We start from the raw sequence: 21,951 nt of genomic DNA on the forward strand, positions 1-21,951 counted from the left end.
AACGTGCAGAGATATAACGACCGAGACTCACTCTACCGAAAAAGTATCATTTTTTTGTGTATGACATAACATTTATGAAGCATGCATTTTAATTGTTAAAACATACATGTTTAAGATTATCAAAATGTTAACGTATTTTTGAAGTTATTGATGTCCATGCCATTATCCAGCAAGACAAGGAAACACAATGTGAAAGAATCCTTTTTAAGGAAACACAATGTGAAAGCTAATGGTGTGGTTACACATTAGTTTTGATGCAAAAGAAAAATTGGAGAGATGATCCATATACCAAATAATGTGGCCATTTGAGTCAAGATTCAAAACTCTGTAAAAGTCTACTGACCTTTTATTTTTGGAGACAAGACAAAAATGTCAAGATATTGGTCAAAAAATAGATTTTGCTGACTTCTTCCCATTTATTTTAGGAATATATGGACACCTAAAGTTTTCTTTTTGTGACCAAATTAAAGTCAATAGTAAGTAGAATTTGAATCGGTAGTCTCTCACAAAAGTACAAAAAGGAATTCACATGCAATGAAAATTAAAGCTTTGAATGGTGCACAGATTATATAATGAAGATCATTTTAAGGAGATCAAAAAAATATTAATAAAAAAATAAATAAATCTACATGCTGAACTGGGTGAACAGCTGCTATTTTACAGCAGTTCTGGAAAAATATATTTTTCTTTGATATATAGAGTATTAAAGATCTACATGCAGATCTATTAATTTTATATTAATATCTTCTGTTTTGCATAAAATTTGTGAATGGTAAAAAAAAACAAATCATCTTTATATACAGATTAACTGCATTTTTTTTTGCATTTATTCTGTTATCCATTCAAAGACCAAGTATGGTAATCAATAAAAATTCGCTAAGTGTAAACTCTGTCATTGACGTTTTAAACGATAATAGTTGAAGTGACGCAATATCCACAGAGGACAATAAAATTCATATACAGGACTTTAGTTGTTAGGAAAAAAATAACATAGTTGTGTGCAGACTAAAAAAGGGAATATACAGACAAAGGAAATAACAGAATATAAAGTCAACTTGCTTTGACCAATAAAAAATAAAGTCAACTTGCTTGAATATTTCCATGAAACAGAAATTGCCGTCCAAGTCGAGTACTGCATTTTGCTAATCACCAGCTTCGCAAAAAGCAAATCCAAAGCGTTCATTAGATTTATGGTTTACATATAACCACGTGTCGTAATCTTGACGCACTAGAAGCGTGCACTCGTTGGATGTAGTGGAACCAAAATCACACGACCACACACCGCGTGAGATTGAAGGACCAGAAAAATCAAAGTCCTCTAAAAGCAGCCACGCGTCGTTGAGGGCCCACTTATATCTGTATTTGATTTGACGAAATAAATTAATTAATGGCGTTAAGTCGTTAACTACTAACTCGTAATCACTAATCAAGAAATAATCGTCAGATGAGATGAATATCATTATAAATGAACTGAAATGTAATGTCAGTTTGGTTTATTTTCTTTTGATTTGTCATTTTGGTTTTCCTTATAAGTGTTCATGGAATCGAATTACTGTATCTTGAAAATTGACTTACTTGATCGTTAAACCGCCAATGTGTGTGGTTATTTTCTACTTGTTGGTCAACAATCTAACCTTAAATTAATACTGCAGTTTTTTAGTTTACTACTTCAAAATCTTTTTCAATACAACTATTTTGATGTCACTAATAAGAACCATTATCTTCTTTAATTTATAAACATTATCTGAATTCGGTCAGTATATTATAGTCGATCATGAATGATTAGTTGATCATATTGTTGACCAAGTATTCCGAAAGATAATAATTAAAATTTAAAGCTAAAACATATACCGCGATGGACATTTCCCAATCAACAAAAATAACTGATTTATAAATTAAAAAAAATGGAAACTTAATAAAAATCAAAACGTATGTACGAGAACCGAAGATGGAAAACTTTTTTCAATAAAATACTATTAAATCATTTGTTTTAGAGTATTATGTATTTTCTTACGCAAAAGGTAAGATTAAGGTGTATATTGTGTTTTGGAATCTATATAAATTCACATGATCACATATTCAGGTGAAGCGAAAAATTATAGAAACATGTATCACTTTTTTTGTTTATCCGAGTCCTCGAAACTTCAACAACTCCCAAATTTATCATCTTGTCACTAATCATTTAAAATAAATAGGTTTTGTTTATAAAAAAACCTATAATATTAATAAAAAAATAATGGAAACTATTGCAGTTTTAGTTTTATGACCTGATGTTAGAGTAAATCAAACTGTTCGTAAGACATTGAAAAGAAACAGAATTCTTTATAAAATACCCGAATATTGCATAAATGGATAGAGGATGTTTTCTGTATGTAAATATCAGATCAGTGATCGAATTTCATCGACTACAAAATTGTTATTTGGTTATTATAGAATATCCGAATTCGTATTTATCTCTTGATTAATTTGGATTTCAGTGTATAGTTTACCCAATTATTACAAACAAATTCTTAAGAAATTCATCCCTCTAAGAATATCTTAAATCACTTTTGTTTTCTTGTTTTTATAATAGTATTGCCAAGGAATCAAGTTAATCTTCTTGTATGACCTTAAATTCTTTCATTTAATGATGATATTTACACTCTTAATTAGCAAAAAAAAAAAATCATAAACAACAGTAAGAAAAACTGTAAAGGGACGTAAAATTTTAAGTGTGAAAAATGTAAAAAGAAAGACTCTGAGATCCTTTTTCATAATTATTAATATTATTATATGGGTTCACTTTCTGTCTCTCTCTCTCTCTTTTGTTTTGTCTGATTTATATATACAGAGAAAGACTTTATTTGGGGGTCAAATATGTGATCCGCTCGTTATCTTCAAAGCAATTACTGTTTCACCAAAAAGTTGGATGCTTACGACTCTTCCTTCCCATTTCTTCCCTGTATATGTATAAATCTGCCGTCTTGAGATGATTTTCCATAAGCTTCTTCTTCGTGTGACGCACTTTTGATCTCTCTCTCTCTCGCGTCTTGGATCATATAATTCAATGTCGACCTACAAGCTCAATTACACTGTAACTTGTTCAATCTCTCCTTCTTCGCTTTCTTTTTTTTAGTCACTCTCTATTCCTTTCTGCTTAGCCGGTTCATGAATTGGCTTTTGCGTGTTTTCTTGCTGTTTATTTTTCGTCTTCAATTTGGGATTTTAAAGCAATTATGTTGAGCTGGTAAAAGCTCTCTTTTAGGGATTTATGAACGCCGGAAATTTCGTTTGTTGAAATTGGTTCGGAAATGAAAAATGTGTGAGAGAAAGATTCCTCCTTTAATTCTATTGAGCTTCGTAGTGATGAAATTGTTCTAGAGGAATTGGTCTTTTTGGTTCATGGTTATGTTTCTGAATCAGAAAACGTTTTAACTTATTGGGGTTTCTTAGCAGGATTCCTTTGTAAATGGAGATGCAAACGGTTTGCGCTCAAACCCAGAGAGTGGTTTCAGTGATCTGTCTTCACTTGCTCAGTCAGAGAAAGCTGTTCAGGAGCTTCTTATCCAACAGACTCCGATGCAGGCAACAGATGATCACCTCATTGAGTTTTCAGAGGCTTTAAGAAGTAAGCTTTTTTTCTTTTTGGTTATGTTCGAAGCAAAAGCTTCATGCTTTTTGTGTGTTTATTTGCACTTAACTTTGAGTTTCTTGCATGTTTGTTGTAGCTGTTGCAAAGGCTCTAAGGGGATCTGCTGAAGGAAAGGCGTTGGCTCAAGCTGAGGCTGCTGAATGGAAGCGAAGATATGAGTTGGAGAGGTCCAAGAACCTAGAGTTGCTCCATAAAGGTTCTTTATTGACTTCAAAAACGGCCGTTTTAAGTTTCTGCTAACTAAGTAGCTTTAGATAACTTGCTTGACTTTCACCAATTAGTCCTGGTAGCTTTGATTTTGAATGGCGCTTTTGGCCATGGATGTGTTTTGAATAGCATATACTTCTGGCTTGTTTCACAGTGCCGTTAAATGGAGTGCACGCCGAGGAATCTCATAGCCATGGGATGGATCACTCAGCCAAGTCTCCGCGGCTTCGTGTTCAGGAAAATGGGAAATTGGGAAGGCATTCCATGGAGCGTATTTGCTCTCATGAAGTGCTCCAAGATGGTGAATATAACAGTTGTAATGGGGGCAACAACAAATTAAAGCGAAAGGTAATTTGTTGTGATCCAGCTCTTGCTTATATATTTTTGTGTATGCAAGTCAATAAACATAACTAGGCAACGTTTAGTAGTATCAACCCTTATGTATTTCTTGTAGTTAATCTTGCTTTAGGCTTTGTTGGACTTGACATTCTACCATCCGACGTAGAACATCAATTTAGATGAGTATAGTTTTGCTTTAGGACAGGATTCTCACATTTTCTGTATCCCAATACTGTTGCATTCAAAACCTGGCTGTAATAGTAAAGGAAACGTTAAGCCATAGCAATAAATGAAAACTCTTTCCTGTGCACTTCACGTCTTTGCATGTGGTGTATTACGTTTTCAAAATCTGTTTAACGTGTGGTTGCAGGCATCGTTTAAGCTTTCATGGGGATGCAAGGGTCAGGCTAATGATCAACACAAGAAAGAAATTGTCTCGTTTGAGAGAGGGAACATCACTACAGCAGACCGCAGTAGTAAACAGGTATCCAGTGTTGTTTCATCGTCTCTATCCTTCAATTTCTGCTCTCTGAATTTACAACTAAGGGAAACTACATGTTTCCGTACTTAGAATATCCTAAAGAACTTCTTATTACAGATTTCACTGACATGGGAGAGCAATCCACAAAATGTGCTTATTTTCACTAAACCTAATTCAACTTCTGTACGAGTTCTTTCTGTGGAAATGGTCAGGTCAGTACTTATATTTGTGCAGTCTCAGAAGGATATCGTTAAGATTATGTTACACTAACCATATGATTAGTTTCAGTATGTGTCTCTGAATTGGTGTTGGAAGGTAAAAAAGTGTTGCTTAAGATGAAGTAATATCATATTTTTATTTTGTTTCCACTTCAGATGGTTGAGAGAGCATAAAGGACTTGATATTTACGTGGAACCACGAGTAAAAGCAGAACTTTTATCAGAATCAAGTTACTTCGACTTTTTACAAACTTGGGAAGATGGTAAGATATGATACATGCATAGTCTCTTCAGACTATTTTCTGCATCCCAGGCTCCAGGTTCCAACATTGTTGTATGCTCATGCATGATGCTTTATATTAACATTTAGCTATACCTCAATATTTTTCATTGTGATTGCTTTTGAGTCCCAAGACGAGTTTTGAAAGCTTAGATACGTATACAAAATGCTTCATTTTTACCATCTGATCATTTATTGTTTTGCAGACAAAGAGATTTCACTTCTACACCCAAAGGTTGATCTTGTCATAACTCTTGGTGGGGATGGTACAGTCTTATGGGTAAAGTCAATCTGACTCAAGTTTATATCATTTCACATTTGTCCCTTTATAACATCACATACAATTTAACATAGAACACCTTAACGGTTACAGGCAGCATCGATGTTTAAAGGACCAGTGCCTCCAATAGTTCCATTTTCCATGGGATCTCTGGGATTCATGACTCCTTTCCGTATCCTTCATCTTTTCTTTAACCACAGTCCTATAATCATCAGTTCAAATTAGCAGCATTTTATCTGTCATTAGAACTTTTCTTTAACTCTGATCGAAGACAGCGAACAATACCGAGAATGTCTTGAAGCGGTTTTGAGGGGTCCAATCAGTATAACACTACGACACAGGTTGCAGTGTCACATCATCAGAGACAAAGCAAGGCATGACTACGAGACAGAGGAGAACATGCTTGTTCTTAATGAAGTCACCATTGACCGTGGAATATCATCTTACCTCACTAACCTCGAATGCTACTGCGACAACTCATTTGTCACATGTGTGCAAGGAGACGGGCTAATACTATCTACAACATCTGGTAGCACCGCGTATTCACTTGCAGCTGGTGGCTCAATGGTCCATCCACAGGTAACATGGCCCCTCATTCTTTTGTGTTGCTCCATAGCTACTGTTGTTTTCAGATTTTATGGACAATATTGTAAACTTAAATGTCTTGCAGGTTCCAGGGATCTTGTTCACACCAATCTGTCCGCATTCTCTGTCTTTCCGGCCACTGATATTACCGGACCACGTGACGGTGAGAGTGCAAGTGCCGTTCAACAGCAGAAGCTCTGCGTGGGTATCGTTTGATGGGAAAGGTAGGAAACAGCTTGAAGCAGGGGATGCACTAGTGTGTAGCATGGCACCTTGGCCTGTCTCAACGGCTTGCCAAGTCGAATCGACTAATGACTTCCTACGTAGCATCCACGATGGTCTTCACTGGAACCTAAGAAAGACTCAAAATTCTGATGGCCCTCGTGACTAACAAATTTTCTCCAGGATTTCTCTAAATCATTATACACATAGTCTTGGCATCTATTTATCTATCTATCTGTTTGCATATAGATAAATATGTAAAGGAAAGTGATTTGGTTCCGTGAGAGAATTTGGTTGTATCCATTGTTGGGTGTAAAGAAAATGTAGTATGTAGCTGCTATGACCATTAATTCACTCAAAGTTAATGTGAATCCAAGATGTTTCTGTTCCGTCTCTCTCTCTCTCTCGTTCTAAACTTGAAAACTGTGTCTCAACTGATTTTGTATACATTGATCCCGTTTCCAAAATGCTTAAAAGCTGTCTTTATAACTGCTTCGCGCTTACATTTAGGATCCTGACTACATAAATTCCTAATGTGCATAACCCAACTACTAAATTCAGCACACAGCTGTGTCGCGGCAGAGAAGAACACAGCATTGCCTGAAACCAAAACATTCAAATAATAAAAAAAATCATTCGATGTATCTTGCTACGGTTTTTGTGTGTTGCATACATCAAGATTAGTGGACTTACTTCGTTAATAATAAGATTCATCATCGTCATCACCATTTACACTGACATCGATATCTTGATCGACTACTGCTTTGCTTTTCGTTCGTACAGTTCTCCCTGACGCTTTTAATGGCTTTGCCTTTTCCGCCTGTAACTCCATACCTTTCTCTGATGGTTTCCTTTTTCTCTTTCCTCGTGTTTCACCCATTTCTTCTACAAGAGAAAGCCACATGCATTAGTAAAGAAAGCATCATAGATTCATGCAGACCAGACATCTATTCAGACAGACTTACAAGTGCATTTTTTCTCAAAACTGTGTTTTTTCATATGAAGCTGTTAAGAACTTTCTTACCTCCTAGTGGACTTGCAGCATGGTCTGCCCCATGTCCATTCTGACCAGCCTCTTCAGAAGCAGGAGACGCAGATATCTGAGCTTCGATTAACTTTATCTCGTCTTGTTGCTCATTTGTATCCGGGATCGGCTCAGCTGGAAGGTAACGGAGTTCCTCCACTGACACATCTGAATCACTGAAAGCATCCTTTTCCACTGTCTCTATGTCAATTTCTTCATCTTCATTAACATTTGATACTTTCACCTACATGCATACAACCACATATATTCAGAAAAACAGGTGATAGAATAATAATAGAGAATCCTTATGCATCTATCGATTCAATTTCTCACCTTTTCTGTTTCAGGTATCAAATCAAATTCATCTTCTCGTTCCACATACTCTTCATTCTCCTCAAGCTCCTTGAAATCAGGCGCAAATGCGCTCCAATTCTCTGTGTAATCTTTTGCCCAAATGTATACTAGACCAGCCAAGGAAACAGAGACGATTAAAGGGTGAACAGGGTGCCACGCTAGATCAATCAACGCTTCTTTTGGACCTTCCAATATTTTCACAAGATGCCCCGCTCGATCCCATATGTAGATCTTATGTTCTCCTTTGCATGCAGAGCCACCAACAACCCACTCACCATCACCACTGAAACAAGGAGCTTTCCAGTGCATTTTGGTAACCGAATCTTGGAACTCCCTGAAGAGCATTAAGCATTTCGATCCAACAGTCTTCAATTTCTCAACACCATCAAGCCCATCTATGCTCTTACCCAAATCCTCGAGTGATCTAAGCACGTTTTTCGCCGGGAGAAGATTCTCATATATCCTAATGGTACGGTCGTGTGAATTCGTGAGAAGATACTGCCCATTCCTGCTAAACACTATGTTTTTCACCGGCGATGCGCCAGAGACAGGAACCAAAGCAAGAACTCGAACACTTTTATAATCTATAATAAGTATCTCTCCTTTGGAGTTTCCTATGTAAACGAGATCACCATTCTTATTAAAGCAAGCTGCAGCTGGAGAGAAAGGAGGACCTGATTCAGGACATTTGCTGCGTTGTGGAGGAGCCAACACATCTGGCATCTCAGGCACAGACACAGGAAGCAAAGTCGTGCAGCCAATGTCAAAGTCAACAATCATCGGAGCAGACGAGAGAGGACACGCGAGACAAAGAGAAGGTGAGCTTAAGCCAGGGTTTAAGCGAGCATGCAAAGGAGTCTGTTGAAGAGTTGTCCGAGCAATCCTTTCTCCGCTTGGGACATCCCAAAGAGTTAGTGACTTGTCTGCAGCTGAAACAAGCAAGCGGTGTCCATACTTTGACCAGGAGACACTTGTAATCGCGGCAGAACAATCATCATCGCGAATCTCCTTTGCAATGCCTCTAGTTTCGAAATCCCAGATTACACAGGTCCCATCCGCACATCCAGCTAAACAAATTGCAACGATGCAAGATATATCAATTCCGAAAGTAGCCTAAACTAAATCGATTAATCCAAAATGGAGAAAAATACATGAGATGCAAAATTTACCTGCCAGAAGAGAACCACGGTGATTAAAAGCAACACATTTGATGACACCATGCTCCAAATATTCTTCAATCACCTCAGGAAAATCTCCTTGCAATGGATCTACACAGACAAAAATACACCCCAGAAAGTGAATAAGTAATGACGAGTGTTGAATAACATTGAGAAAGGAAGCATAAGTGGGAATTGAGTTCACCTATGATCGGAGCATTCATATTCTCTTGCCGGTCTTCTTCTACACGGCCGGCTCTGAGGGGAGTGAAAACTAGCCCTCCGATATTAGGGTTTCTACGACGCAACAAAAAAAAAATAACAGTTATGGCCAACTAATTAAGATTTGGAACTGGAGAAATTAGGTTTTATCAATGTCTGTACTTCAGTTAAAACCTTCGAAGAGGGAGAAAACTCACATTTAGAAACGAAATCGAAGAAGCTTGGATAGATATTAAAACGAAATCGAAGAAGCTTGGTTTCGGAGTAATTGATCGCAAGGATGAACTTGAGAGAGCGAACGCAGTCAGAAGAGCGATTAAAGGCGTTTAAAACTTTTGTATTAACGGCGTTTAAAACTTTTGTATTAACGACGTTAAAACTTTTGTTCGACTACGATTACTAATTATTAGTTATCTAATTTGAAAAAAAAAAAAAAAAAAACTTAAGACGCCAAATACGTTTTAGCATTCGAAGAGACAAAAAAGTCATCTACAGACTACAAAATCCAAAAAAATGATAAATGTTGGAGTATATTATGCATGTGCAAAGCAAACTCTTTTTCCCGTTTAAAATGTAAGAATTAAGATTCAAAACACATAGCAAAAACTATTAGGGGCTAATTGGTTGCCTTACTGTTACGATTTGAATGTGTTGATAACAAAAAAATGGATTTTGAATGTTTATGATTATTTGTATCGATTATTTCATACACTAACACATGGATCCACATGTGGGCCGCACACACAGAAAGTATCTAGTCCACTTTTGCGAGAGCCCCTCATATGGTTTTTCACAACAAAGATAGAACATGACACGTGGCAATAACCCATTTGCACAAAAATCATATTTGGATAAGGTAATGGATAATTTCTCCACAAACTCTAACGCTGAACACAGAATCAAACTACCCCAAACTTCTTAAAACACATTCCACCATCTCACAAGCATTAACTGAGAGAGCTAACGAGAGAGAAAGTGTAGAATCAAACGTTAGGATTCAATCAACTATCAAGAAATGGCATCGATGACCATGACAGCCACATTCCTACCTGCCGTCGCTAAGCTTCCCTCAGCCACCGGCGGACGAAGGCTCTTGGTGGTCAGAGCTTCAACGAGCGAGAACACGACCGGCTTAGAAATCAAGGCCAAGGAGGAAAAGAACAGCACCACAATGAGGAGGGATCTCATGTTCACGGCGGCGGCTGCGGCGGTTTGTTCCTTGGCTAAGGTAGCCATGGCGGACGAGGAGGAGCCCAAGCGAGGGACAGAGGCAGCTAAGAAGAAATACGCTCAAGTTTGTGTCACAATGCCTACGGCCAAGATCTGCCGCTACTGATTCAACAATTTACCTTCCCATATGTCTCTCCCTCTCCCTTTCAATTTCGGTAAAGTTTCATAATTAAGTTTGGTATGTAATCATATATTTGATCCATTCACTAAAAAACCCTTTTGTCTTTCGACTAGAATCGTTCCCTTTTCACCATTCAACAAATCTTGATACTGAATACAACATAGTTTCCGAAAGCTAGACTAAAAACCAAAACGTCCAAGATTAGAAGACCAAAGCCTAAATCATACTTAGACTAAGAAACTGAAAACCGAAGAACCAAACTAAAAAAAGACTGATATGTCCACCTCACGAGTTAGCCTACTAAGTGAATAGCAGCTAAAACTAAGAGGTGAGACGATTTGTACCTTGAATCACCTGCAAACGCAGAACAATGCCTCTCTCTTCCCATGCGGTTTTAGCAAAAACTTTCCCAGTCTTGTCCATAATAGTGCATTCACCAGCTTCCATCATCACTGTACACCCTCTCGATGTCATCTGACCAACACTCAACACATTTCTGTTAATCCGAGGAACAAAAAGCACATTCTTAATTGTCTTCTTCACTCCTTTCATCATGATTTCAACATCTCCTTTCCCTTCAGCCATGAGAACCTTTCCATCCGCCAATAAAACCTGACCCTTGTACGTTCTGTCTAAACTCGCGAAGAACTTCACATACGGAGTCATGTGATCAGAGGCATTGGTGTAAACCATCCACATATCCTCATCGAACGTGAAACCACCAATAGTGACAGCTAACATCAAATGTACATGCTTCTCGTTCCTCTTTTGATCTACCTGAGCCTCCTGTTGCTGATTCCTTCTGCTGCAATCTCTTGCATAGTGACCTCCTTCTCCGCATTGATGGCAATTGCCTCTAAATTGCTTCCTGGCACCACTCGAGTTCTTTGCCACAGGGTTGTAGTAACAGTCTTCGACGTTGTGATTGTACTTCTTGCACAGGCCACACCACATCTGCTCAGACTTGGCTTTCTTAAGACTTGTATAGAAATCCCTCAACATGTGAGCCATGGATTCTGGATGATCTCCGAACAGATCAAACATATCAAGAAGATCTTTAAGAGTCATATCAGGGAGATCCATGATCTCCTCCAACACCGGAGCTGCACCTTCATAGTCACATGACAGTGAGGGTAACAGCTTCCTGATAAACTCATCATCGGATTTCGGATTATCTGAACGGCGAGATCGTTCAACAATATCATGAACTCTTTCCAGGTAAAACTCCATCGGTTCTCCATAATACATGCTAAGTTCTTCGAATTCCTTCTCTAACCTACGCAATTTCGCTTCTTCGTTACCTTTCTCGAGCGAATCCCAGAGATCCTTGGCCGAAGCAGCCGAGATTGTCTTCCTGAATGCCGATTCCGTGAGAGAAGATTGCATTATCTGGAGCGCTTTCATGTCTTTGACCACACGATCTCTCCATTTGGCGAGATCTTCGGCTTGAATCGTAGCTGCTAACTCCGGAACCTTCGTTGGATCCGGAGGGACTCCGTTCACAACTGCATCCCAAACTCCTTTCCCCACTAGTCTAGTTTTCGCCATTTGAGCCCAGGTTTCGTACTTGAGCTCCTCGAAAACAGCGTCTGGTATTTTCTCCGCCGCCATAGCCGCAACTGTGGATTCGTCAAACCTTTTTCCTCTGTATATTCTCTTGGAGCAAGGAAAGGCGAATAAACTATTCCTTTGACACGAATAATTTATATTTTTATAGTGAGGTCCATTAAACCAAATCGTTAAACCCTATAAGTTCAATCTCGAGAAAATTACCAAATGAGCAGTGACTCGGTTTCGGTTCTATTCATGGTTCGGGAGCAGTGGCTCGGTTTTTGGTTCAATTCTTGGTTGGGTTTAACGCCATTAAATGTAATTGCTTTATCCTATAATATATATTTAAAATAAGTTAATTCGGTAAAGTCTTAAGTTAATATGATTAAAATGCAATTCACTCTTGAATTTATTTGATACGTAGTTTCCAGAACGGTTTTGGTTTGGATATAATTGGGACGCAAGTATGGTTCATTTAGATTGGTTTGATCCGGTTAAGTGATTCAGCGATGATGATCAACAAGAGTTGATGGTGACACTAATCACAACAAGATGGATTCATCAACAAGCTTTGATCCAACGCATAACGGAACTTAGACAAAAAAAAATTTAAATATCATTCCCATTCCCAATATCTTCATTGCGCACTTCTTCAAAAAAAGACTCGAATCTACTATCACCAATACCAACCTCTTCTTCTAATGGATCTTCACCTTGATCCTCAACAACGTTTTCCTCCTGCTGTTCACCATTATCAGAATCATCACTATCAGATTCTTTTTGTTGAGCTTCATCGGGTTTTGCTTGAACAAGGTAGACATCAATTTCACCTGTTGTCATAGCTTCGCTGCACATCTTCATAATCTCAACATCTTTTTTTTCGCAGATTCTTGCTACATCCTCGTGTTTCAGCTTGTACCAAACTTGTTCGACTAACCCAGGTACTCCTTTTTCTTCGCAGAATTCATCAAATATGGACCACATCACGTAATCTGGATCCAATACAATGCCTTCCTCCACTAAACCTCCACTGTATCTGAAAATATTGTCCTTCATCGAAACCTCTCCTCCATAGTGTATATCGACTTGGAAATGGTCACTGCGTTAAGAAGAAATCAAGTTACCATCGATTTTCCGAGTCAAATAAACCCTAAGCCATATCGAAACCCCAAATCAAAACCCCATTTCGAAAAACCCCAAATCGAAAACCCCAAATCAAAATCGTGTTTCATAAGACATACCTCATCTTCACAATTACTCTTCTCAGTCTTCTATACATTCTATACGCACTATTTCTCCTTCAATTTAAGCTTCCAACAAAGCTTTCTCTCGATTTGTGAATGACATTTCGAAAATTAGGGTTCTAGGTTTTTTTTTCACAATCGATTTGGGGGTTTTCTTAAGGGGTAACAGTGGAACTAATAAAACATAATTTAACACGTGTTACGGAATGTTAACGATGTTTAGCAGATCTGTTAACCCAGTTAACAACAGTTAAATGAGAGGTGGGAAAACAGCACTTTTAAAACTGTAGGTTTTTTTTCGTCTCAAAAAATTAGTTTGTGGGTTTTTATAGCAACGCAAAAAGTTCGTAGGTGAATCTTCCAAAAAAAATAAGTGAGGTATTTTTTGGCATTTTTCCGTTTAAAAACTTCAAAATAGGCATGGTTTTGGTTCGGTTCGAGCTTCGGTTTAGTGCAATTGGGGCCAAAGAAGGGCTTATACTGCTCGCCTTTGTTTGGTTTGATATATTCATTCAGTCAAAATACAAATAAAACAGTTTGAGCCGCAATTGTTTAAATGTTTCTCGACTTTTTTTCCTCTTGGAGAGAAAGAGGGTGAAAAAACTATTCCCTCATCCAAACACTTTCGATTTTATACCAACCGATTTACATAGTGACATTATACCAAACCGTAAACCCTGTTAATAATTTAGTTTAGTTGTTATTATTTTTATAAACATTCAATAACTAAATCTAATATAAGATCTAAATTATATATAACCCAAATAACGTTAGATATAATTCTATTTTAGATCAAATTATTTATGATCCAAATAACCCAAATCTGATCCAACTTAAAAAACTTGATCCAAATTTTATGTAGATCAAATTTGGTTAAATAGTTCTCAAACTAATTAACCCAAACTCAATCCAAAATCTAAGAAACCTAACCCAAAACTTGGATTGGCCACCCCTAATACTATATAGTGAAAGTAAATTAATTCGGTCAAATCCTATGTTTATATGATTAGAATGCAATTCACTTTGAATTTAGTTGATACATAGTTTCCGGAACGGTTTTGGTTTGGACATAATTTGGGATTGTTACGAATATCAATTTTGGTCAAGTCTGGTTTAGTTTAGGTGGTTCGATCCGGTTAAAGTGATTTAACCGACACCACACACACAATATTCTCTCCAGCTATGATCAACAAGAGTTGGTCATGATTCGGACACTAATCACCACAAGATAGATGAATGTATCTGTATAAAACCCAGTAGCTGATTTTTTTGATCCAAAGCACCTCGGAACTTGACAAAACATACCACAGTGAATAACAAAAAGTGACAAGGCAATCCAAGGTTATAAAACACCATACTTTTGATAGCTTGGTCTTAAACGAACAGAACAAAAACTACATAACAAGACTCTGATATCTCCACCTTAATTAAGAGTAAAGTCTATTACCAGATTTATTCAGAGTGAAGTTAAAAAAACACACCTACAGGGTGAGATTACCTTCAATGACCTGGAAACGCAGAGCAAATCCCCTCTCTTCCCCCATTGTTTCCCCAAATACATTCTCATTCTGATCCATAAGAGTGCATTTGCCTCCTCCAATTGTCATTGAATAGCCTAATCTTCCCAACTGAACAACACTCAACACGTTTCTGTTGATATCCGGAACATAAAGCACATCCTTGATCGTCTTCTCTCCTTCATCCGTCATGATCTTCACGTCTCCTCTACCTTGAGCCATGATGATTGCTCCATTGGCCAATTTCACTCGAGCCCTGTGTGTTCTGTCCAGATTGGTGAAAAACTTCACATACGGAGTCATGTGGTTCGTGGTCGTTGTGTAAATCATCCACATGTCCTCATCATATGTGAAATCGCCCAGAGTTACCGCTAACATCTCATATTCTGCTACGACTCCTTCGTATATATCGGAAACTGCGTCTTGAATGTTAGCCGCCACCATTGCCGTAAACGTCAGGAATTCTTTGTAGCTACAATTCTCTCGGAGAAAGTGATTAGTTTTACGACCCTAACTTCTTCTATTTATACCGTGACATTAAACCAGATCGGTAAGCCCTAAAGTTTAATTACCATCAATTGAGACGTTTAGGCTCGGTTTTTGGTTCGGTTTACTATAGTTGGAGGTTATATTCAACCCAAGTTTATTTCATTACGGTCAAGTATTTGTCTCAGTTCCAGATTCGTCTCATTTTGACTCCCTAAATGAGTTCTCAAAATGGGATGAGTTATTATTGTAAAGCGATATCAAATTTGGTTGAGTCTGGTTCAGTTAAATGGTTTGATCCGGTTAGGTGATTACCACACGCTAGCTTTCCTTGCTTCAATTTCAATTTCTTCGAATCTCACACTTTTAGATACACTTCGCTTGTTTGTTGCCTTTTTTCAACATCTCCTAACAATCTTCTGCAGCTAAGAGAACGAGAATTGCAATATCTGAACAGACTTCGTGTCTTATCTCAGAATATTTTGTTTGTTACACAACTTAAAAGAATTCGTCCACTTTTTCACCATTAACAAAAAACATCGCAATGTGAATAACAAAAATAGTTTTTCACCATTAATACCAAGCCGTCCTAGGTTAAAAAGACCACATATCAACATAGTGCAGTAGCAGAATATGAACTAGACGAACAAAGTGAAAACGGAATACAACCAAACTAAACAAAAAAAAAAAGACACAGACGTCCACCATACTGAGTTAAGTCTAGTACCAAAGTGAAAAGCAGTGAATTAAGAGGCGAGTCCACTTACGAGTTAAGGAAACAAAAAGCAGCTTAAGAGGTGAGATTACCTTCAAACACCTGGAAACGTAGAAAAAAGCAGACTTTCTCATCAAACAAGGATTCCCCAAATAATCTCCCATTCTGATCCTTGATAGTGAACTTGAAAACTTTGTTTCCTTCCATTATCACTGAATACCCTATTGATGTCAACTGACCAACACTCAACACGTTTCTGTTGATATCCGGAACATAAAGCACATCCTTGATCGTCCTCTTCCCTTCCTTGGTCATGACCTTGACATCTCCTCTCCCTTCTGCCATGGTGATTGATCCGTCGGCCAGTTTCACGCGAGCCCTGTGTGTTCTGTCTAGAGTGGTGAAAAACTTCACATATGGAGTCATGCGGTTCGAGGTTGTGGTGTATATCATCCACATATCCTCATCAAATGTGCATTCACCTACAGTTAGAGCAAACATCTCATACTCAGCTACGACTTCTCCGGCTCCATCTTTCTGACCTGCTGGTTTCTGATTCTTTCTCTTGCAATCTCTTGGATTTTGCAATTGTTTCCCTTGGGTTTGATTGTTCTCGTTGCACACATCACCACTCATCTGACCCCATTTCGGTGAATCAAACATATTCTTCAACATTAGACGGATTTCTATCCCTGATAGTGACTCAAACATACCAAAAAACTCAAGAAACTCGTCAAGACTCGTATTCTTCAGATCCATGTATTCATCCATCAGCGGAGCTACACAATCATACGACATTGATAGCGAGCCTAAAACCTTCATGATAACCTCATAATCAGGCTTCTCGTTTTTCAAACCGCGCAACTTTTCAACGATTTTCATAACTCTATGTAAGTAGGAATCGATCGCTTCTCCTTTGTTCATACTAAGTTCTTCGAATTGCTTCTCTAATCCTAGGAGCTTTGCTTGTTCGTTACCTTTTTCGAGCAAATCCCAGAGATCCTTAGCCGAAGCAGCCGAGATTGTCTTCCTGAAAGCAGAATCCGTGAGAGATGATTGCAAAAACTGGAGCGCTTTCATGTCTTTCACAGCGAGGTCTCTCCATTTTGAAAGATCTTCGGCTTGAATCGTCGCCGCTAGCTCTGGAATCTCGACGGATCCGGAGGGACTCCATTTTCGACAACATCCCAAAGTCCTTTCTCCATGATTGTAGTTTTCTCGATCGGAGCCCAGATTTCATAGTTCAGGTCATCGGAAACAGCGTCCGCCGCCATAGCCGTAACTATCAGGATTTCTTTATTCTTTTATCTGTAAATTAATTAGTATTTTAGAGAAAGCGAATTAAATATTCTCTCACGCTAACACTTTCTATTTATATACTGACATTAATCCAAACCGCAAACCCTAAGGTTGAATTTGGAAATTCTCCAAATGAGTCGTCTCAGGTGTAGACATTTCAAGCTCTGGCTCGGTTACTGGTTCGGTTTATTCAATTGGAGAATCTATTCAATTTCAACCAGCTCTAATGTGGTTAAGTCTGGTTCAATTTAAATGAGTTATTTTCGCTTTACCTCTCACAATATTTTTGTTTGTGTTACTTGAACCTTTTCACCAATACCAAAACTTGACTATAGCATTGCATAGTGAATAAACAAAAATAGTTTTTGAAAACTAGATTGATCAATCTCAAGCCGTCCTAGGTTAACAAACCATAGACTAATTCATATATAGAGCAGTAGCAGAATATGAATTAGACGAACAAACTGGAAATAGAATACAACCGAAACTTAAAAAACCACATACGTCCACGTTACGTCCACGTTACTCTGAGTTAAGCCTAGCACCAAAGTGAAAAAGCAGCTTATTAAGAAGAGAGATTAGCTTCAATCACCTGTAAACGAAGAGACAAGCCTCTCTCGTCCCACATAGTGTCTCCAAACACAGCCCCTGTCCGATCACGAACAATGCATTCGCCTCTTTCTCCCGAAGTGAACGAACACCCTCTTGATGTCATCTGAGCAACACTCATCACGTTCCTGTTGATCCCACGGGGAACAAAAAGCACATTAGTGATCGTCTTCTTCTTCCCTTCCTTCATCGTGATCTTCACGTCTCCTCTTCCTTCCACCATGATAACTGTTCCGTCCACCAAACCAATCTTAGCTTTGTATGTTCTGTCTAGAGTGGTGAATAGCTTCTCATGTGGAGTCATGTGATTCGTAGCATGACCGTATATCATCCACATATCCTCATCGTAATTGAAATCACCTAAAGCTAACTTCGCCAACAGTACATAATCAACTTGGACTTCTTCTTCTCCCTGCTCTACTTGATTCTGAGTTTCTGTCACCACAGGTTGCTGATTCTTTATGTTGCAGTCTTTTGCTTTATGCCCTTTTTCTCCACATTGAAAGCATTCTCCTTTTCTCGGCCTAGCTTGCCTTGCTCCACTCGAGTTTCCTGCCTTAGGAACGGAACAACATTTTTCTTCTTGGTTACGATTGTTCTTGTCAGAGACGCGACGCCACTTAGCATTCTCCCATTTAGCAGGCTTAGCTTTAAGCCTGTTTTGCTTCAACATTAGGTCGATATCTTCAATTTTCATCGAATCATATCCATGAAAAACATCAACAAGGCTCTTCAAATTCATACTCTTCAGATCCAAGAGTTCTTCCATCACCGGAGCTACACCATCGTATGACACTGAGAGTGAGCCTAACGCCTTCTTGATAACCTCGTAATCCGATTTCTCAATTTTCAAACGGCGCAACTTTTCAACGATTTCTGTAACCCTATCGAAGTAGGAATCGATCGATTCTGATTCACCCATGCAAAGTTCATCGAATTGCTTCTCTAACCTACGCAGATTTGCCTCTTCGTTACCTTTCTCGAGCGAATCCCAGAGATCCTTGGCCGAACCAGCGGAGATTGTCTTCCTGAATGCCGATTCCGTGAGAGATGATTGCATCACCTTGAGCGCTTTCATGTCTTTGATCACACGATTCCTCCATTGAGCAAGATCTTCGACCTTAATAGTCGAAGCTAACTCTGGAATCTTCGTTGGATCGGGAGAGACTCCGTTTTCAACAACATCCCAGAGTCCTTTCTCGACGAGTGTAGTTTTCGTCATTTGAGCCCACATTTCGTAGTTCAGGTCATCGGAAACAGCGACTTGTATGTTCGCCGCCGCCATCGCCGTCGTCGTCGTGAGGATTTTTTAAAATTCTCTTTCTCTTCTGTATATTCTCTTGGAGAAAGCAAATCTATACCATTCCCCAGACCCGGAAGCTTTCTATTTATACAGTGATGACATTAAACCAAATCTTTAAACCCTAGAATTCAATTTAGAAAAATCGCCAAATGAAGTTAATCTCACGCTTTAGTCATTTCAAGTTAGGCTCGGTTCTCCGTTCGGTTTAGTGGAATTGGCGAAACCCAAATTATTACGTTCAGGAATTTGGCACAAATTCAATTTAAATACACTCTTTTTTAAAAAAAAACGAACTTGAATTTAAATACTCTTTTGAGTCTTAAATTTGGCGGATGCGGATTTTTAGAATTGGGATGAGATATAATATTCTAACGGAAATCTAATGTTGTTAAGTCTGGTTCAATTTGAAATGGGTTAATCCGATTTAAGTGGATAAACCCTACACTACATGCAACTATGCAAGTTTCTCTTCAACAATGGTCAACTAAGTATTGTTGATGGTTTGAACTTTGTTTGTTACTAGAACTTGTCCCCTTTTTCACCATAACCAGTAACTTGACAAGCATTGCAAAGTGAATTACAGAATATTTTTTGAAAACATAAATTAATACGAAGTCGTCCAAAGTTAATAGATTATATTCGTCAAACCTTTTTCCTCTGTATATTCTCTTGGAGCAAGGAAAAGCGAATAAACTATTCCTTCACCGGAATAATATATATTTATACTGTGAGTCCATTAAAGCAAATCGTTAAACCCTAAAGTTCAATTTCGAGAAAACTATCAAATGAGCAGTGGCTCGGTTTTGGTTCTATTCATGGTTCGGGAGCAGTGGCTTGGTTTTTGGTTCAATCATTGGTTCGGTTTAATGCCATTAAATAATTGCTTTATCCTATAATATATAATCAAAATAAGTTAATTCGGTCAAGTCTTAAGTTCATATGACTAAAGTTCAATTCACTCTTGAATTTAGTTGATATACGTAGTTCCCGGAACGGCTTTGGTTTGGACATAATTGGGATGCGTAATTGTTACGTATATCAACTTTGGTTAAGTCTGGCTCAATTTGGGTGGCTCGATCCGGTTAAAGTGATAAACAAAATTCTCTCCCGCTAAGATCAACAAGAGTTGGTCATGGTTCTAATTCCATTCCATTTCGGTCAAGGATTCGCCTCGGTTCCATATTCGTTTCATTTTGATTCCCTAAGTTTAAACACACTCAGATACATACGGAGTTCTCGAGTTGTGATGAGTTATTGTTAGCGAAATCAAATTTGGTAGAGTTTGGTTAATGTTAAATGTGTTGACCCGGTTAAGTGATTACGACACGCTATCTTCTCCTGCTTCAATTTCAATTTTCAGTTCAAATACTGCCTTCTTCCAACATATCCCAAAAATCTAAGAGAGCGAATTGCAATATCTCATAATATTTTGTTTGTTACTAGATTTCGTCCACTTATTCACCATTAACAAGAACTTGACAAAACCATTGCATATTGAATAACAAAAATAGTTTTTGACCATTAACATATGGCAGTAGCTAGCAGAATACGAATTAGACCAACAAAGTGAAAGCAGAATAAAAAAAAACTTAACAAAAAAAAAACCACATAAAAGACATACACGTCCACTTTACTTAATTAAGTCTTAGTACCAAAGTGGAAAGCAGTGAATTAAGAAGTGAGATTACCTTTAATCACCTGCAAACGCAGAGCCAAGTCTTTCACATCCCACATGGTTTCTCCAAATACTGCCCCGGTCCGATCGCTAATAATGCATTCTCCTCTTCCTCCCTCTTTGAATGAACATCCTCCTTCTGATGTCATCTGAGCAACACTCATCACGTTCCTGTTGATCCCACGGGGAACAAAAAGCACATTCTTGATCGTCTTCTTCTTCCCTTCCTTCATCACAATCTCCACATCTCCTTTTCCTTCTACCATGACGACTTTTCCATCGACCAATCCAACCTTGGCTTTGTGTGTTCGGTCTAACTTCTTGAAAACCTTCTCATATGGAGTCATATGAATCGTGGCATAGCCAGATACCATCCACAAGTTCTCATCATAAGTTAAATCACTTTTAGCCATCGGTGCTGCCATTACATAATCAACTACGATTTCTTCTTCCTCATCTATCTGAGCTTTTGTCTCTGCCTGTTGTTGATTACCTTCAACCACCTGCAAACGCAGAGCTGGTCCTCTCTCGTCCCACACAGTATCCCCAAACACTGCCCCAGTCCGATCGTGGAAAATGCATTTGTCTGGTTTGGTTATTACTTCATAGCCTCTTGCTATCATCAGATCAAGACTCAGCACGTTTCTATTGATCCCGGGAACAAAAAGCACATTCCTGAGCGTCTTCTTCTTCCCTCCCTTCATCATGATCTTCACATCTCCTCTTCCTTCAACCATGAGAAATTTTCCGTCTACCAATCCAACCTTAGCCTTGTGTGATCTGTCTAAAGTGGTGAAATACTTGTCATATGGAGTCATATGATTCGTGGTGCTCTTGGCGTATATCATCCACATATCCTCATCATAAGTGAAGTTACTCAAATTTTCCTCTACTAACATTAGGTAATCAACTCCGATTTCTTCTTCCTTATCCATCTGAGCTTCTGTGACCACTTGTTGCTGATTCTTTCTTTTGCAATCTCTCGCGTAATGCCCTCGTTCTCCACATTCAAAGCATTTTCCTCTTCTCGTTTTAGACTGCCTGTCTCCACTAGCATTCCAATAACAATCTTCTTCGTTGTGATTGTTCTTGTTGCACACACCACACCACTTATCAGACTCGGAAGCAAGACACATATCCTTCAACATCAGAAGCATAAATTCCTCTGCTGCTGAATCATATATGTCAAAAAACTCAACAA

The 21,951-nt window shown here is 38.3% G+C and overlaps 3 protein-coding genes and 1 pseudogene across 5 annotated transcripts; 2 read left to right on the plus strand and 2 right to left on the minus strand.

Annotated features, from left to right (window-relative positions):
• Window positions 1-2,869: 2,869 nt before the first annotated feature.
• On the plus strand, window positions 2,870-6,631 carry LOC18024059 (NAD(H) kinase 1). 2 transcript variants are annotated; one of them, XM_024159258.1, is made up of 11 exons: window positions 2,870-3,073; window positions 3,433-3,607; window positions 3,708-3,827; window positions 3,993-4,186; window positions 4,548-4,661; window positions 4,776-4,870; window positions 5,033-5,139; window positions 5,363-5,436; window positions 5,530-5,608; window positions 5,708-6,015; window positions 6,107-6,631. In XM_024159258.1, the coding sequence occupies exons 1-11, from the start codon at window positions 3,047-3,049 to the stop codon at window positions 6,410-6,412; spliced, it is 1,599 nt and encodes a 532-aa protein (XP_024015026.1). In that variant the 5' UTR covers window positions 2,870-3,046; the 3' UTR covers window positions 6,413-6,631. The 2 variants fall into 2 exon arrangements, with proteins under 2 accessions (XP_024015026.1, XP_006406327.1); XM_006406264.2 differs by having other exon boundaries at window positions 3,436-3,607.
• A 38-nt stretch (window positions 6,632-6,669) lies between these two features.
• LOC18024061 (protein RBL) lies at window positions 6,670-9,359 on the minus strand. 2 transcript variants are annotated; one of them, XM_006406261.2, is made up of 7 exons: window positions 9,198-9,359; window positions 8,984-9,075; window positions 8,791-8,889; window positions 7,601-8,688; window positions 7,268-7,511; window positions 6,937-7,125; window positions 6,670-6,843 (listed from the first exon to the last, which is right to left on the minus strand). In XM_006406261.2, the coding sequence occupies exons 2-6, from the start codon at window positions 9,000-9,002 to the stop codon at window positions 6,941-6,943; spliced, it is 1,635 nt and encodes a 544-aa protein (XP_006406324.1). In that variant the 5' UTR covers window positions 9,003-9,075; window positions 9,198-9,359; the 3' UTR covers window positions 6,670-6,843; window positions 6,937-6,940. The 2 variants fall into 2 exon arrangements, with proteins under 2 accessions (XP_006406324.1, XP_006406325.1); XM_006406262.2 differs by having other exon boundaries at window positions 6,937-7,128.
• A 636-nt stretch (window positions 9,360-9,995) lies between these two features.
• On the plus strand, window positions 9,996-10,466 carry LOC18024060 (photosystem II 5 kDa protein, chloroplastic). Its single transcript, XM_006406266.2, has one exon. The coding sequence runs from the start codon at window positions 10,016-10,018 to the stop codon at window positions 10,334-10,336; it is 321 nt and encodes a 106-aa protein (XP_006406329.1). The 5' UTR covers window positions 9,996-10,015; the 3' UTR covers window positions 10,337-10,466.
• A 3,972-nt stretch (window positions 10,467-14,438) lies between these two features.
• LOC112088876 lies at window positions 14,439-17,842 on the minus strand (annotated as a pseudogene).
• Window positions 17,843-21,951: the final 4,109 nt, after the last annotated feature.

This window comes from Eutrema salsugineum, unplaced genomic scaffold, assembly GCF_000478725.1.
Source record: "Eutrema salsugineum unplaced genomic scaffold, Eutsalg1_0 scaffold_13, whole genome shotgun sequence".
NCBI lineage: Eukaryota > Viridiplantae > Streptophyta > Magnoliopsida > Brassicales > Brassicaceae > Eutrema > Eutrema salsugineum.